Source organism: Culex pipiens, unplaced genomic scaffold (assembly GCF_016801865.2).
Source record: "Culex pipiens pallens isolate TS unplaced genomic scaffold, TS_CPP_V2 Cpp_Un0003, whole genome shotgun sequence".
NCBI lineage: Eukaryota > Metazoa > Arthropoda > Insecta > Diptera > Culicidae > Culex > Culex pipiens.
In genome coordinates, this window is record NW_026292820.1 from 169,098 (window position 1) to 185,867 (window position 16,770).

The 16,770-nt window shown below is 39.3% G+C and overlaps 1 protein-coding gene and 1 long non-coding RNA gene across 4 annotated transcripts in view; one reads left to right on the forward strand and one right to left on the reverse strand.

Moving 5' to 3' along the window:
- Positions 1-136: 136 nt before the first annotated feature.
- LOC120429225 (longitudinals lacking protein, isoforms F/I/K/T-like) overlaps positions 137-16,770 on the reverse strand; it is a 63,377-nt gene continuing 46,743 nt past the window's right edge. For 2 of the 3 annotated variants that reach the window (XM_039594437.2, XM_039594438.2), the window contains exons 7-8: positions 3,633-4,121; positions 137-1,665 (exon numbers count right to left, since the gene is read on the reverse strand). In XM_039594437.2, coding sequence (XP_039450371.1) covers positions 485-1,665; positions 3,633-4,121 — 1,670 coding nt within the window. In that variant the 3' untranslated portion in view covers positions 137-484. Of the gene's footprint in view, positions 1,666-3,632; positions 4,122-5,521; positions 5,948-6,169; positions 6,500-16,770 lie in introns of all 3 variants that reach the window. The other variant, XM_039594439.2, reaches the window with a different exon arrangement.
- On the forward strand, positions 7,785-9,711 carry LOC128093707 (uncharacterized). The gene is made up of 2 exons (XR_008212692.1): positions 7,785-8,244; positions 9,671-9,711. It is a non-coding gene; the product is annotated as an uncharacterized LOC128093707 (long non-coding RNA).

Genomic DNA, 16,770 nt, shown 5'->3' on the forward strand with positions numbered 1-16,770 from the left:
TAAAACACTAAATTAAAGTTTGGCTGAAAATTGCCTATCGTCTAAAACGCACGTGGGATAGGAGGGCTTACAAACTAAATCTTTTTTTGTTTCAGGAAAACTAAGCGTTAGAGGACACACACGCTATAGCTGTTTGTTTTTGTTTTTTTTTTGTTTTGTTAAAGGATAGTTTAGTAGATTAACTTAGCAGCGCTATTCATCTCCTTTTAAAACTTGTTTTTTTTATTTCCTGCCTCTCGAGGCAACAACGTGCCGCAAAAGACTAGTTTGCGCTTATGACACAAACTTTTCTTGTACATTTTCAGAGTGGTATAGTATTGTATCTCGCTTTCTCATATATAGTACCTTTTAGATCCATGTAGAAATATAGTAGCTTTATGTGTAATCAATAGGATTTTTTGTGTTTATTTTCTTTTTCTTTTAGTTCCACGCTAGCTGTACGTACGAATACTCTGCTGCAGAGTAAACCATATTTCTTACACATCTACAACTGGCCCTCGGCTTCCGCCTTGATAGACTCAATTAGGTTGAGCGAGTCGCGGGTTTTGCTCTTGCGACGACTCTCCAGCTGGGGCATTTCCGAGTGATGTTTGCGGATGTGAACGCCCAGGTTTCCGCGCTGTTTGGCCTTGTACGTACAGTAAGGACACTGGTGCATGGCCTCTTTGCCGCCGCACTCGACGTTCTCGTGCCGTCGCAAGGTGGACTTCCACCGGTAGCGCTTGCCACAGTGACGACAGATGTACTGTCGCATCTCGCCATCGTCGCCATCGCTCACCACGGACTCGTTGACAGTGTACTCAAAATTCTTCATAATACTCGTATTGGCCAGCAGGGCGTACTTGTCGTCCATCGAGGCGTTCAAGATCTTAGCCTCTGTCTTGCCAGTGGATTTTTTCCCCGGCAGCGGTTTCGGAGCATCCTGCGAATCATCACCGTCGTCCTCGTCATCCTCTGTGGTAGCGCCGTGAGCACCCTTCGACGACGAGTACGACTCGGCAAAGTTGACCTGGACATCATCCGGCAGCTCAATGTCGTCGATCACCGAATAGTCGAGATCGTCAATCATGCCACTGGTAAAATCGTTACTCTGGGACGTGTTTGAGGTGATTGTTTCATAATCACTAACTGTGTAGCGCGTCGTCGGAACCGGTTTGGAAACGGCCGTGATCGGAATCTGCTGGATGTTGCTCACATCAATGGTCTTTGTGTTCTGACCGGGAAATTTGCGAGAGAGTGAAAAATTTAGCAGCTCAATTTTGGTCGTTGTCGTTCCGACCGGGGCCTCCGGCACGGACAAGCTTAACGACTGCCCAATGTTGCTGCTCGGCACGGTGGGAATCGTCAGGATCGGTAGGGCCGCTACCGATTGAACCGACGGGTTCTTATGCTTAGAATACTTGATCCGTGGGTGAGTTGGTTTCAAAAGCTTCTTGGAAGAGATAATTTGGCTTGGATTTGGACTGGCACTAATAAGTGTTGCTGGCAAAGCTGGCTGCGGAACAGCCGGAACCGCCGTTGCCGTGGCTCCGCCACCAGTTGTGATCACATTGTCCGGTGCTACCTTCACTATCGACAGCGTGGTCGGTTTAACCGACGTAGCTTGTTGAACCGTTGGCGCCGTGTTGATAACATTTTTGGAAGTAGTTTTCAGGGGTAAAATATCTGTAATGAACCGTTGCATACAAACAGAAAGTTAAAATCCGAGCATTTAAAACAAAGGCACACTCGTGTGGTTTAGGTATACTGCAAATGGTTAGCATGAATGGCAAGCGAAACAACACAACAAACGCTATAATTAAGAGAAAAAAAGCACAATTGAAATCATAAATAAAGTAAAACATACAACAGAAACTGTGGGAGGTAAAACGCAGCAACGCAAGCAAAAAAATGTAGATAAAACAAAGTTGATCCTGAGATGGAAGTTTATGATTATTTGTCATCTATCAGTTGTGAAGGAGGAAAGTAAATCATTTAGATGGAGAGAACGTGAAATCGCAGCGACATAATCCCGCCACCCAAATGATCCGACATGTCCGCGGCGAAGACCGCCCAAAATTATATACACATGTGGTGTGTTTGTGTGGTCAAGGGAGAAAGTAAAAACAAACAAAAGTAAAAATACTTTATTCGGTTATTGTTTGACCCGCAACCAATTATAAACCTTAAGTGATAAAATTATATGACTAATGGAATGGATTAAAATGGATTGAAAAAAGTTAACAAAATGTTTCCACAGGGCGGGCTCGGCTTGCTTAAGAGTATGTTATTGTATTAATAGATCGAAGATTATTTTCAACATGTAGTAAAACTCTCTTCCACATACAGAAACAGGATAGAAAGTATAACACCAGGTTGCTGATCTTTTTTTCTCGATAGACCCTTTTCAAACGGTGTGCTTCAGTTGACAGTTTTCCTGATGAAAGGTTCCTATCCTCAACATAAATTGACTTTAAACTACAGATTGTCTAGGGGAAACAGATTGGCCGATGCAAAATAAATCGGCACTGGCAACGTATGTTTTGCGCTTGCAACACTGCCAGTTTTGGCGGGCGTAAAAGGCGGTTGGTGTCCAGCGCGTTTGGATCTGTCAAACATTGGCCAATCTGTTTCCCTTGACAATGTGTACTTTAAACTACCCTATTTTTTAAACTTTAAACTAACCTATTTTTTTGAATCACTCGGTTTTTGTCAAAACCGAACCTACTCATGAGTCTAAGACGCAACTTCTCTCAAGTTATCGTTGAATTCTGAGTGAAATTCACTCAAATCTGACAGTTGGCTTTACTAATTTCTGGGTTGGTACGGCTTTGACGTACCGTCATCAGGGGTGACATTAGGTCTCCGGGGTAAAATTGGGTCATACAAATTTCAGCATTTTTGTATGACCTAATCTCACCCTCCCCTGATGACGGTAATTAATAAACTTAGTAATTTTTTTAGGGGGGTGTAAGGTAAAATACTAAAGCGCGAATATAACAAGAAAATTGTCAAAGAAAGGCACGGAAGAAAACTTTCGATATATTTTTTAATTTTGACATTTTGCAAGTGAAAATGTGTCTTGAATAAAAGATTTTATGTAAATTGAAGATTCCATAGCTGTTATCAGCAAAAGTGGTAATACTTCCATAAAAGTAGCAAAAGTGGTAATACTTCCATAAAAGTAGCATCGATAATTTTCTGTCCAGTTCTGCATTAGTCCCATTTGCCGTTGATAAATTTCATGCAATCTTAAATTTGGAGTCAATAGTTTTTTTAACTGATTTGTATGAGTTCCATACCCGTAGAGAACTTGTTCCTTGTATATGGATCATATTTTATTTTATCTTAATCTCTGTGTGCACAAAAAGTATAGATGATGTTGCAAAGTTGTATGTGTATTAAAATCGGATTGCATCAAAAAAATAAAGGGAAAACCGGCAAACCACCCCAAGAGCATCCCACACACCCTGGGCCAAATCACCAAATCAAGAGATGAATGAATGTTTTAAATGTTTGTTTGTGTGTATGTGTGTGATAAGAAGGCATGTTGATGAGATGTCCCATTAACCAAACAAGACGAAAAAAGAGAAATAACCCAGAATTTTGATTAGAGTGAGTGAGAGAGATATATCAAGAGGGAGCAACATTACCGCACTCGTCAAAGATGTAGGTGGTGGTGGTCGTGCCGTCGCTCTGCAGTTCCGTCTTTTTGATAATTTTGTCCCGCTTCAGCAGCTCCTCGATGCGCCCGGTATCGATTACGGTGGCCGTATGAAGGGTTGCTGCTGCCGGCGCGGTGACGGTTGCGGCACTCACTTGCAGTGGTTGCAACGTGATGGACTGTATCTGGGACGTCGTCGCCGGTTGCAGCGAGATCGGTTCCGGCGCGGCCGTCGTAAACAGAATGTACTTGTTGTCCTTCTTCGACACCACAATGTTCTTGCTCTCGAGCAGGCAATCGTTCAGATCGTTCAAGATTACGGGGGTGTTTGCGGTGATCTGGGCCACCTGTGAAGCAGATTCCAGCACCGTTGCGCTCGTCGTCGTCAATTGCGGCGTTGTGACGGTAATTGTTTTAAGTTTTTTTGCTGCTGCTGCTGCTGTTGAAGTTGCTGCTTGGGGCCTTGCGGGACGAGCATCTGAAAATGAAGGAGAATGTTAGTATTGCGAAAAGAAGCACACTGTTGGTTTCTTCTAAAAAGCACTATACTCTAAAATAGAACACTAAGAGAACAAAAGTATATACACCGAATGTGAGAACTGAACCGCCACAGTTATTGAAAATACAATAATAGTAGTGCTCTAACTTGTTAAAAAAAATGTCATGTGTTAGACTACTCCCCATGTTTTTATTTTTAATAAGATGGCAAAGAAATGTCGAAGAAAGTACAATAACATAAAATAACGTGTGTTTCTTTCACATTATCTGCTAAACACTTTAATACAGATTTATTACACGTGTTATTTTCTAAAATTACCCGGGTTTCACTATTTTATTTGCTAAATTTATCAAATAAATCCTAGTTTTTTATTCCTTTTTTTGTCATGATGATGATAGTAATGATGCGCTGGTATTAGTTGAAAGCTGGTAAGAGCGTGAAAGTATTTTATTTTTCAAATGGTGTTTGCATAACTGTTAGCGTATTAAACATACTGCTGGTCAAAAATCAAAGGTTGATTTTTAGATTTGTTTTATATGTCCGTATGAAACACATAGCGACATGGAACAATTATGCGTAAACGAAAGGTTACAACAAAAATTACAGCATGGTCATCTAAGCAAAATCAGCAATTGAAACCCGTATTACCCTTGACGTTAAAAAAATGTTGTTAGAAGCTAATCATAAACTGCGAATAAAGTTGGATGATAAATTACAAAAAAAAAGTCTGATTCGAAATAACTTCTGGTGTAAACAACCAGTTAATTTAGCTAATAAATTTATATTAATACCAATTTTAAGTAAAATTACCTGTTCGCTTAGCTAGGAAGTTATTTCTCCAAAAAAATATGTTCATATTCATTTTCTCCGAAACGACCAAAAAGTTATTTATTTAATAAAAATGAGGTATTTTAAAAATGGTCATAACTTAAGGAAAAACTGTTTCCTTCAAAAATCTTATACGAAAAGATAAACGAGAATTTCACAACATCCAAAAACAAAGCAATTTTAATATTTACTATTTTTAAATGCTGTCTTCTAACATACCATAATAATAAATATAAAAATTACTTCAACGTTTTTTTTTTTAATATAAAAAGAACGAAGTGTAAACCAATAGATAAACTTCCTCCCTATAGTAAATTTGCAACCGCAAAAAATGAAACAATATTACCCAGAACTAACATGTAACAAGATAGCAATAATCAGCAATCTACAATAAATTGTTAGATTTATTTCAAATGTTGATAATTTCCCAATTTTGCAATGCATACCAGCGCAACTGTGTTATTCAAACGAAGACATGACCCCTCACAGCAGCCTCCTGTTGTTCTAGTGTCGCGAATCGATGTGTCGCTGTAGCTGATTGTTGCGCTTACATCGAAGCGGACAGTACGGACATGCGTACTTTGGCTCCTGGCCACACTCTAGCCGGGCATGACGGCGCATGTTTTTCGCCAAAGAGTACGCTTTGCCACACTTGGGACACTCAAACCGGGGTTCCGTGTTTGTCCGAGGACGCATATGCGACGGAATGCGGCGCTCCTTTTTTAGCACTATCGCGAGTTGCGGGTTGTCATACATTGGAATGTTCTCCGTGGCTATGTCTACCGGAAGCAACTGTTGCTGTTGAGTTTTGCTCGGTTCCGGATCCTCTTCTTCCGCGGAGACAAGATATTCGATCGTTTCCGCCATATCGATCGGCTGTGACTTAATCTCAAAGACGACCGTATTGCTTTCCAGAACTGTTCCGCTGCCAGGCTCTACGATCTCTTCCAGATATTCGATTTTTCCCTGGGCGAACCCTGCAAGAGAGAAAGAAGAAATCAATCAGATAAAGACCCTTAGTTCGAACTATTGCGTTTTGACAAGTTCTTTACTGATTTATCTATCTAGAGTGAGATGCATTTTCGACTTGAAATTTATTTCACAACTTTATGTACAAAATTTGTAGTTTTTCTGCCCCGAAATTTACAATGGATGAGACTCATCAAAGTGTTTTAGCAAAGTATCACGGTGTACACAACCGAAGCCACAGAGGTGGCACTTGAATTTCTGCGTTGAGAATACTGTTTTGTCAATCTTTCCGTAGCGTTGGTAGGAAATAATTTCCTTCACTTGGGACTGCGATTCGTGCACGGTTGTCCTTCGAAGGTCCGCCGTTACGAGAGGTGGATCACCACCGGTCAGCAGACTGCTGCCGCCACCATCCATGAAATCAGACGGAGTTGGCTCCACTTTGGCGCCTACATCGTACAGCGATTCCAGATGAATGAAAGACTCATCATCGGTGTCGGTGGCTATGACGGAAGTCGGCATCGACACACTGCTCATACTGGTATATGTTGGTGATCCCTCTGCAGGTTGTGGAACAGTAAAAAACAGAGAAAATATATTGGAAACATTAGGAGCAGCCTCAATGTTAGCGTAGCAAATCAACAAAAAGGAGAAAAAAAGAAGTAAGAGGCTGTACCAAGTTTGTTAACTAAAATTTCAGGAAAAATCTAGTATTTATTATCTTACTACTATGTTTTGGTTTCGGTTACAACTCTTTGTATGCAATTATATAAACTGTGTAATTGTCTACTTTGCTTCATTCCTATGGTTATCAAACCATCTTAAAAATTAGATAACAATATATCGTTTCGAATCGAAGAAAACAATAAACTACAACACATTTCATGATAAAGTACTGCTGATGTACAACGATATTCCCCTCATTTCGGGAATAAAACACTTTACAATAGGCGCATTCGTTTGAACCGACCTTTCCGCCCAATGACTATTTTGTCTAGGTCTAACCTAGTGGTAACAAAAGGTATTTGTATCTGAGGTTAAGTGTCGATTTAAACCAGGTTGGCACTGGGTCTTCAAACGAGTGCCCCGCTTTTTTATTTACACTAGCACTATCAACGTGAATTCATCTAAGATTTCCAATTTACAATTGTTGCATTCGTTTTGCTACGCAATTTGCTTATTTTCGACGTTCCGATTTTCTTTTACAACGCACATGATCACGTGCCGTTTTCACTGCCTAAAAGTAGTACTTTATACAGACTCCAGACTCGAGGTGCCGCTTCAGATGGGATCCTTGCGAGAACGCTTTGCCACACATGACGCAGCGAAATTTTTTCATCCCGCCGCACTCGTACCTGTGGATGATAGGCGTTGAAAAGAAACAATTTGCAATGTTGAGGTTTCAAGTTGATCCTCCTCTCTAGCAGAGCCGCGCGATCGCAGTGGGAGTAAAACTCTCCGACAGAATCGCACTTTTCAACAATTTCTCTTTACTCTCTCTCTCACACACACACACTTTCGCTTGGGTAACTTTGGCAGCATGTCGATTGCTCGCACACAAAAGTTGCCAACAAAAGAGAAACGTGAGAGAGTGACAGTCGTGCTAGTAAAGGGCGGATCGTAGCATGGTTTCGTCTCGCATTTACCTTATGTGACGCTGCAGCGAGCTGGCATCCTTGTAGTTTTTATCGCATTCCCGCCTCGGGCACTGATACCGGCCATCGGGGTTTAGAAATTTGGACAGATCGGAAAACTTAATATCGAACAATAGATCGTTAAACTGTAGCAGACGCCGTCCATCCCGGCAGCGGGCAGCGTTTGCACTTGTAAGAAGATGATCTGCAAAATTGTATAGGGTATTTTGAAGTTGAAAGAGGCTCGCACTTCTCTTTTTTTAGTGAGGGTTTTTTTTTGAGTCACAAGATGTATTGTTTCAAGAAGAAAGTAGGATATGGCAACACTTGGAAACAATAGCAACAGACGAAACAAAACATTCAAGTAAACAGGAATTTATGATGTCACGACTAGATAAAATTTAGTGTTAGCTCCATCTAAAAGTTACGTAACGCGTGAAATTTGGTCGAGAAGGAAAGGGGGTGGGGGGTAAAGGGTCTTAAAATGAAACTCTAGGATCACGCTGAAAGTTATTATTATTATTTTTTTTTTTGTTAATTTACACAAGATTTAGCAGAAACGAAAAAAAGAAGAAACGTTTGGATTGCGTTACGTACTCAACAGACTATGCTTTAGCTGGGCTCAATACAACAAAATATAGGAATAGAGTGAAAAAGGAAAATAAAAGAAGGTAAGACTTGTATGTAATGAGCGGTTCAACAAAAGGCTATGACTGGTAATGACAGGCTGATGGTTTTTCCTCATTGTATGATAAAAATGATAAGTTCAGACAGCAGTTGTATTTGGCGTTTTGACTTTTATTGACAATATCGTAGAAAAATTACATTTTCAAAATGGCTCGAAAATACTTTTAACCGCTTATTGCGATTGTCGTCTTAAAATAAATCGTTGTAAAAATACTAATCGTAAGAATGGCAGTTTCATTTGGTTTAAAAATTTCCTTAAAAATAATGGCTACGGTAAATGAGATGCGTTTGAAATCAGTCGTCAGGCGGAATTTGGCGAGTTGAGAGCCACGAGTTAAAAAAAACTAGTTTTGAAAGAAAATACTAACACTAAATACGCGAAAAGATAGAATGAAAGGATGAGTTAAAATTTATGTTTTAAAATAAGGGTTTAAAGAAGATCGCGATGGGGTCTACTGTTGGAGCTGAGGTGGCACGTTCTTGAGCGCGTAATCAAAGAGGAGAGTTTTAAAGTTTTGCAGCAGCGACGAGTGCGAAGTAACTTGGTCGATTACTTCTTGCTTCATCATTAAAGCATCCACGGAAAACTTGTTATCGGCTTCGCTATTTGGCTTGAAACAATCACTATCGAACTTTGTCGCGGACGAGGCACTTCCTACGCCACTGGTGCTTCCGATGCCACCCGGGCCCGGGATCATTTTGTCCTGGATCTGGATGCCATGCTTGGAGGCCATGTGCCTCACTAGATGATACTTGCGGCGGAACTTGGAATCACAATGGTCGCAGTTGAAGCGAGGCGGGATTCCTATGCATTCATCGCGCATATGTCGCTGCAAGTGGCGCTTCCGGAGATAGCTTTTTTCACAAACGCTGCACTGGAAGCGCTGACCAGAGTGAACATAATTTTGGTAAAACAAACTGGCAGCTTTAAGGTCTGGAAGCAGGTGAAGGTGGAGAAACGAAAAACAATGATGAAAACATAAAAAAAATGAAAAAGATAAAAACTCAATCCTACTACAAACAAGAACGAGCGAAACAAACTAGAATAGAAACATAAAGAATAAAAAATAAAACTTGATACACTACGGATTTGCTAACAAAAACAAAATAAACAAAAATCTAATATTTTCTCCTAGTAAAAACTTGAACGTGCACTATGTTGCTCATACGGTCAGAGCAACAAAACAATTTCGTTTCGTCTTCTTACTATCTAAACTAATTACTTCTTCTTAACAGAAAACACTTGTTTCCTGAAGCCGCCGTTCTTGAATTCTGGGGCCACTGACCACCAAAGAGAAGAATTGTTAATTGTTCATGATAATCCCAAACTTCCATCAATCCCCCAAAGGACAGCGCGGCATTCCAAAGAAAACGTTTTTTATCAACAAAGTTTATATATTTTTCCTATAGATGCCGTGCTTTTGCTTCAGATGCAACTTAAGATCGTATTTCCACGAGCACGAAAAATTACAATATTCGCACTGGGAAACCGAAGAACCGGAGAAGCTAGCCTGCCTCGAAGGAATCACGCCAGCGCTGACACAGCTTTGGCTTTTACTACGGTTCCGGATCGGATCGAACGGCAGTGGCGGCAATGTACCCCCGGGATGGAACCCGGCGCCGCCTCCTCCAGCACTGTTGTCACATTTGTACAATCGATGGATGGAAATCTCCGGCTCACAGATGATGGGCGTCGAGATTCCTGCTGCAGTTTGGTGCGACGAAAATGGCATCCCTGAATGCAACGGTGATGCCGCGACTAGTGAAGCAGCACTGGCGGAGAAATATGGCGGCATCACATTTGGCAAACCTGGAAAGCACACAGTGTGGGATTGGTTTTATGCTAGCGTTGTGGAATTACGTGAATTACGTGTAGGGATATTTATACATAGCTTATCGTAAAAAATAACCAATCACAACAAAAACAATATAATCGCGTAGCCTACACTGAAGCTAATGATTTTGCTCAAACTGGGACGGAAAAATTCAACTGGTAAAATAATACGTTACAGAAGATAAGGTAGCTGAGCGAATACATTTAAAAGTAAACAAATTTGCAGATTATTTGATTTGATTCACTAGCGTCAGTGTACACTTGTATCTATTCCAACAAACTTTGAACCATTTTGTTAGCGAAATGATATTTTAAAGTGCAATCCATGACTTAACCGACGAAATGGACCCGAACTATTTACAAAAAAGATAAACAAGGCATTTCGTTAAGAAAAACTAATTTTTAGAAAGATGATTATTTCGATGTGAATTGAAATCAATTAAACCCTCACATTTTCTAAATGCTTCGTTGTATTTCCTAGAATTGAAAACATTCAGTTGAATATATTGTTGCTACATGATTAAGATGTACGTAATCTGTTCGGTAAAAGTTACTCAAAATATTTACAATCTAAACGGAGTTTGACACTAATCGAAAATCTATTTTACTAATTGTATCACTTAAAAAAAATCCAATGCCCCGGGACATCTCAACGTAGTAGCTTATTTTCGAATCTTTCGCAACCCCCTTGTTCAAGCTCTTACTTTACAGAAAACTATCGCGCCGGTAGCGTTTCACGGGCAGGTACGGTGCAATGTCCGGATGGGCTCGGCGGATGTGCCCCAAGAGTTGGTCGTTCCGTTGGGACACGTGCCGGCAATAGGGGCACGAAAAGTTCTTCTCCACGCCGCACTCGTGGCGCACGTGACGTGCCAGAGTGATCTTCCGACGGTACACTCGCGGACAGCGCGGACACGGATAGCACTCCTCCGCAGGTTCTTTCTCCGGCGGGTGGAAAGAGTACGCAAAGGAGCAAAAGTCTGAAAAGTGATAATGTGGAGTTTGTTTCCGGTTTTTTTCTTTTGATTGTTTTGTTTGCAATACACTCAGTTGATAAAAAGCGAAACAATAATTTGGTTTCATAGCTCGAGAAAATGCAGAAAAAGAATAACTGAATTTGGATTAAATAAAACTCCTTGAGTATTAACAACATTGTTCGACTTTATTAACTATATATTAATTAGTTCAACTACAATAAAGTATACTATATTTGTACAAAAAATGCATAAACTTCACAAACTTAATCACAGAGAACGGACATCCTTATATGACCGAGTTTGGCAATGGCGTTTGGGACGACTTACAAAAGTTGGTACAGGTGAATTTAAAAATGACAAAACACCTCGACGAGCGTGAAATTTACACTGATTTTATTTAATTTAACTACATTTTGCAACGATGCGAAATGATCGAAAAAATGGTTGTGTTATAGCAGAAGTGCATTCCAGTTAGAAATTTTAACAACGTGTTTTGAATCAATTTTAGGTGTAGCGCATCCCTGGAAGTTTGCTTAAGTTTTCAAAAAGCGTTTCGCTTACTAGACAATGCTCTAAAAACATTTAGTAAAACATATAACTGGAGGGTACTAGTGAAATAAGATACCAACAAGCTTACATTTTTTATTAGGACCATTCCGCATCCCTGAACAGAAATTTTAGTTTCACAATCGTTTTCAAAACAAAATACAATTCAAATTAAAAAAATCCCACTAGCAATGTTACTAGTTTGCTAACGTGCCATTAGTTATCCCAAATAAAATGATTAACTTAACGCTGTTTAACAGCAAATTATTTTGTGCATCTTTCGATGTCTATTCTCTGCGTTTACATGTTCGAAAAATATAATTTGTATAAAAATACAGCTCTCTCTCCATCTTTCTCTCTTTCACTAGAAATAAGAATGTGTATTGGAAATCATGTTGCATAAAATGTAAAGGGATGCAGGTATCTGAAACGCGCGCACATTTCTACAATTGCACGGTAAAAATAAACGGAACTGGATCATACCACACGCGAGCAAACAGGGCGGGTGGGAAGGAGTGGCATTAGAGAGGGCGGTATAACGGATTATTGCAATGTAGTTTGGTGTTGGAAATGTGCGCTTTCAGGATGTCTTTTCGAGAAAATCGTTTGCCACATTTGAAGCAGCCAAACTGCTTCGCTACTCCACATTCGTACTTCATGTGCCTGTCCAGCGTGTAGGACAGGGAGTAGGCACGAGGACATCGGGGACATTTGAACGCGGGCGGCGCAGAAGAGGACTCGTTAGTGCTGTAACAGATCGGCGATGAATCGATCGCGGCGGCGACCGCAGCTGCGTTCTGTAACGTGGTAGTTAGCAATTGCTGCGTGCTTCTAGGACACACACTACCGAATCCGCAAACGGGCGACATCATACATGCCGCTGCAAATAGAACGATGAATGGGAGCTCTAGTTAAAATGGCAATCCAGGTTGGTGGTTGTTGGTGGGCGGGGACGCATAAGGACGCCGATGTACGATAACTGATTTGCGGATTACTAATCTGCATGATGTCAACACAAAAGCAAGCCATAAACACATTGAAATTCTACATCCACAACTCTTTATAATGGAGATGAAATTCGAAAGGAAGAGAGATAAAGATAAAGAATGAATCAGGATCCTCAAATTCACCGATGCATATTATACCAAAAAGCATAGGCTTAGGTAGCCCTGACATTTCATCTTAGAAGAGTCGGGACGGGATGTAAATTCATTTATCAAAAAAAAATCCACTTAGGAAATGTCATTTATTCACGTACAACACCAACAACAGACAATCGACAGGATAAAGATCAAATTATACTTAAAGAGTAATGCACATCCCGAGAGAATAACTCTCTCAGGTGCATATTCATTCATTGAAACAGTTCATCCCATTGAGTGGTTTGTATTGGCAAATGTTGTTCATGACTTTAATCAAAAGGTGGTAATTCGTTGGCGAATGAGCTTCTCATGTTCATTCGATATGAATTAGGTTTTACGCCGACTCGATTTGGAGGTTAGAAAGGAGTGCACTGTTTACATGGACTTAGCACAGTTCGATGCGGTCATCGATTTTGTTCGGGGAAATTCGTCGACAATCGACGAAGACCATATAAACAGTGCACACGAGCTGTCAAATGACGTCACGGTGTAAAACCTAATTCCCGTCGAAGATTTTTTTTTACAAGTGAACTTTTAAGAGGAAGTTCATTTGTGAGAAATGTTTCGTTCACAGTATCTTTTGATGGCCAGTCTGGGCACAGGTTGTGCTGTGGTATATTTTTTAGCAAAATTTCAAGTAGGAAACAGGAAACTAGCGGTGAGCAGGCATGTTGCTATTTCGGTCTCGGGACCGAATAAAGTAAGAATCCAATGAAAACCGACAGTTTCAGCTTTCCCTAATCTGAATCTTTAATGGAAATAAGGCCGTTGCAAATATTTTTCAAAGTTTATGTCGCCCTCCCTTTCAAAATCGTTCCGGTAAATCAGAGGGGAAAACTAATTTTAAAATTTTAATGGAAATAGAAGACTAATTAATTGAAATCAATTTGAAATGCAATTTCCTGCGTTTCAAATCATATTTAGCATGTCTGGGATCAACAAATGTTTTAAAACTTCGTGAAATGTGCAACACAGTATTTTTTTTGTCAATACTTAGATATTTTGAAAACTAATGGTTGCAAAACAACTGGGCAGGTGTAAAATGCATTTTAAAACATTTCTTCCATTTAAATGGTAATAGCATGCCTGCTCGAAAAAAGGCCCCAACTTTTGTTATACTTCAGTAATAACATACAATTGCTACTGTGCTTGATTACGCTTATACCGCTTAGTTGTGGCTTGCTGTCTTGAAAACTCGCTGTTTGCCAAATAACAAGGATCTCCACGGAACATCAACTTTTGACAGCTAGTCGTGGCAATTTGAGAATAAAGACTATTCTCAGCAGTCTTATTCGTTAGGTGTAACAGTCAGTGATTAATCGCTAATTTAATCTTAGTCGTCGGATTTTCAACACTGGTCAATACCGATGTAAAATTTTAAAATTGTAACTACAGATGGTCGTATCTATTTCTTTCAAAAGTAAAACAGTTTTATTTGGTTTTATTACATTTATTTCGAACTTCATTACATAACATGGACATGAAATTATAACAGTAGATGAAAAGACCTCAACGACCCAATAGTCACTGACAAATCTATTTTCGAACGGATTTTTTTAGCACTCAATCCCCTGACAATATCTGTTTGTATTTCAACAAAAAACAACACATCGTATAATGAGTACAGACACAATTCGCTAATTTAAATGCCGCTAACTCCCAGAACTCGAAACCGGAATATTAGAATGACTTTGTTTCTCATTTCCGCAATAACTTTTCAATAAGGCAAAACCTTGCCTGTGTTTGCCTAATATTACGTCTTGATGTCAGTTTTTCGAATATGAGCAGATATTCCGTCCTCCGTGATTTCGTTTTGTCGAGGAAGAATGTCTTACTCGAAGGTCCTCGGGTGCCATTTCGAGAAACAAAAAAAAACAGGGGCAGGTCGTGATAGCGCGTCACATTCCAAAAGTTAATATATTCCTCAAGACAAAACGAAATGGCACGATTGTTGCAGCATTCGAAATTGATTCAGCAATTTCTATTAAACACACAAATTTGCAACTATTGAAAAAAAAATCAATTTTAAAATTTTGTCGAAATGCAGAGAATTTGTAAGCAAAATTAGCAATTCCCGAACACCGACCGGTTAAGGAAACTTTGGATGAAATCTGGCGTTTAACAAACCTATAATTGAACTTCCAGTACTTCACGATGGACTTAACTAACATGAACTACGTTTTTCAACGCCATTCCGGTTATATCACTTGAGACTCTTTTTTCCTTCCTCACTGAGGAGTGGCTATACAATCACTCTGAAAATGAACTTATTAATTGGACCTCCTAGACCCACCTCCATTTATACTTATCGACTCAGAATCAATCATTCTGAACAAATGTCTGTGCGTGTGTGGGGATGTTGATCAAAAATATGCACTTGATTTTCTCGGATTTAGCTGAACGAATTTTGTCCGGATGTGGTTCACACGGTTCACCTTCTGGTAGAGGGTTGCCATTTTCTTTAAAGGCAATGTCTAGAATATAATTCTTGACAAAAAAGTCTGTAGGAAGTTTGATTTTTTTTATTCATAGCCGTCATCAGGGGTGAAATTGGGTCATATAAATTTCAGCATTTTTGTATGACCCAATCTCACCCCCCTAACCATGTTCCTCCAAATAACAGATTCTTCACCGATGGCTCCAAGCTCGACGGATGTACGGGCTTCGGTGTTTTTCACGAATTTTATCAGCTGTTCTTTAAGCTGAAGGACCCGAGTTCGGTTTATAGAGGATTTGCATCAAAGCTAAAAGACACATGTTGCCACCTATGAACAAATAGCGTAAACCTGAAAAAATGTGTTTTTTCCTTCATAATCAACATTTTTATAAAAATTATGCCGGATTCGGATGAAAAAAATTATTTCCAGCAATTTGGTGTACAACTTTCCAATATTTGTTTGATTTTTCTATGAGAAAACTATAAATTTAGAAAAAGATAGTAATTTGGACTATTTGGCAAGAAAGTCTGTCAAAAATCAATAAAAATAGTAGAATATACGTTAAAACATCTGTTATCAACTATATAACTGTTTATTCCATTGATATATACAGGGAAACTATTTTTTTCGTGTTCCAAAACATGTTTTTTTTAAAGAAAAAGGTCACAAATTTTTGCGTGCCCAAAAAATGATGTTCATTATTTTAAAGCAAACATTTTTTCTCGTCTTTTGCAACCAGTTTCATTAGAATTGATGCAGGGAACCATGAGAAATAAGCGATTTTGTTCTTCAATCCAGCAGAAAGGAATACGATTTTTGGCAAGTAACCTCATTTCTGCGCCACCTATAGCCTCAAACCCCAGTATGGCCTGGGTTCAATCCCAGACGGACCCGGTGGCAATTTTCGAGACGAGATTTGGCTGATCACGCCTTCTATCGGATGGGGAAGTAAAACGTCGGACCATCTCGCCACACATAACCTTCGGACGCCTAGAAATGAGCAGAAACTTGCAACAGAGCCCGGGGGTCGTTAAAGTGGATTGCTTTGCTTTTTGCTATTTTTTTTTTGCCATACAAAAGTGATGTATGAAAATTCAAAAATCTGTAGGGAAAGTGGGGCAAGTGTAACAAACTAAGGAAATGCTCGTTATAACCCATGAAAAAGTTAAAAAATCTGTCGGATTTTATTATAATCATCTTATTCTAGGTCTTGACTAAAACTTTTTTAGAACAAGTTTTTAAAAAATCCTGTTTTTTTAATGTAAAAAATTGATTTTAAAATTTTTGATTTTCCGTACGTTCTACTCAACTAGTGGGGCAAGACGAACAACCCGTTGGGGCAAGAGGAACAATGCATGAAAAAACATGTTAATTTGCTAACAATTGAACTGTTATCACTTAGAAACATCAGATTAGAATGTATTTGAAAGGTTTCTTCCATTTTTAGATTAAATAATAATATTTTACTAAAAAATTTATCGTTTTTACGAAAAAAAATATTACTTAGATGATAAATAGTAAATTTTCATAATATCACTATATTTTGTATGGACAATTTTTTTTAATAATTGTT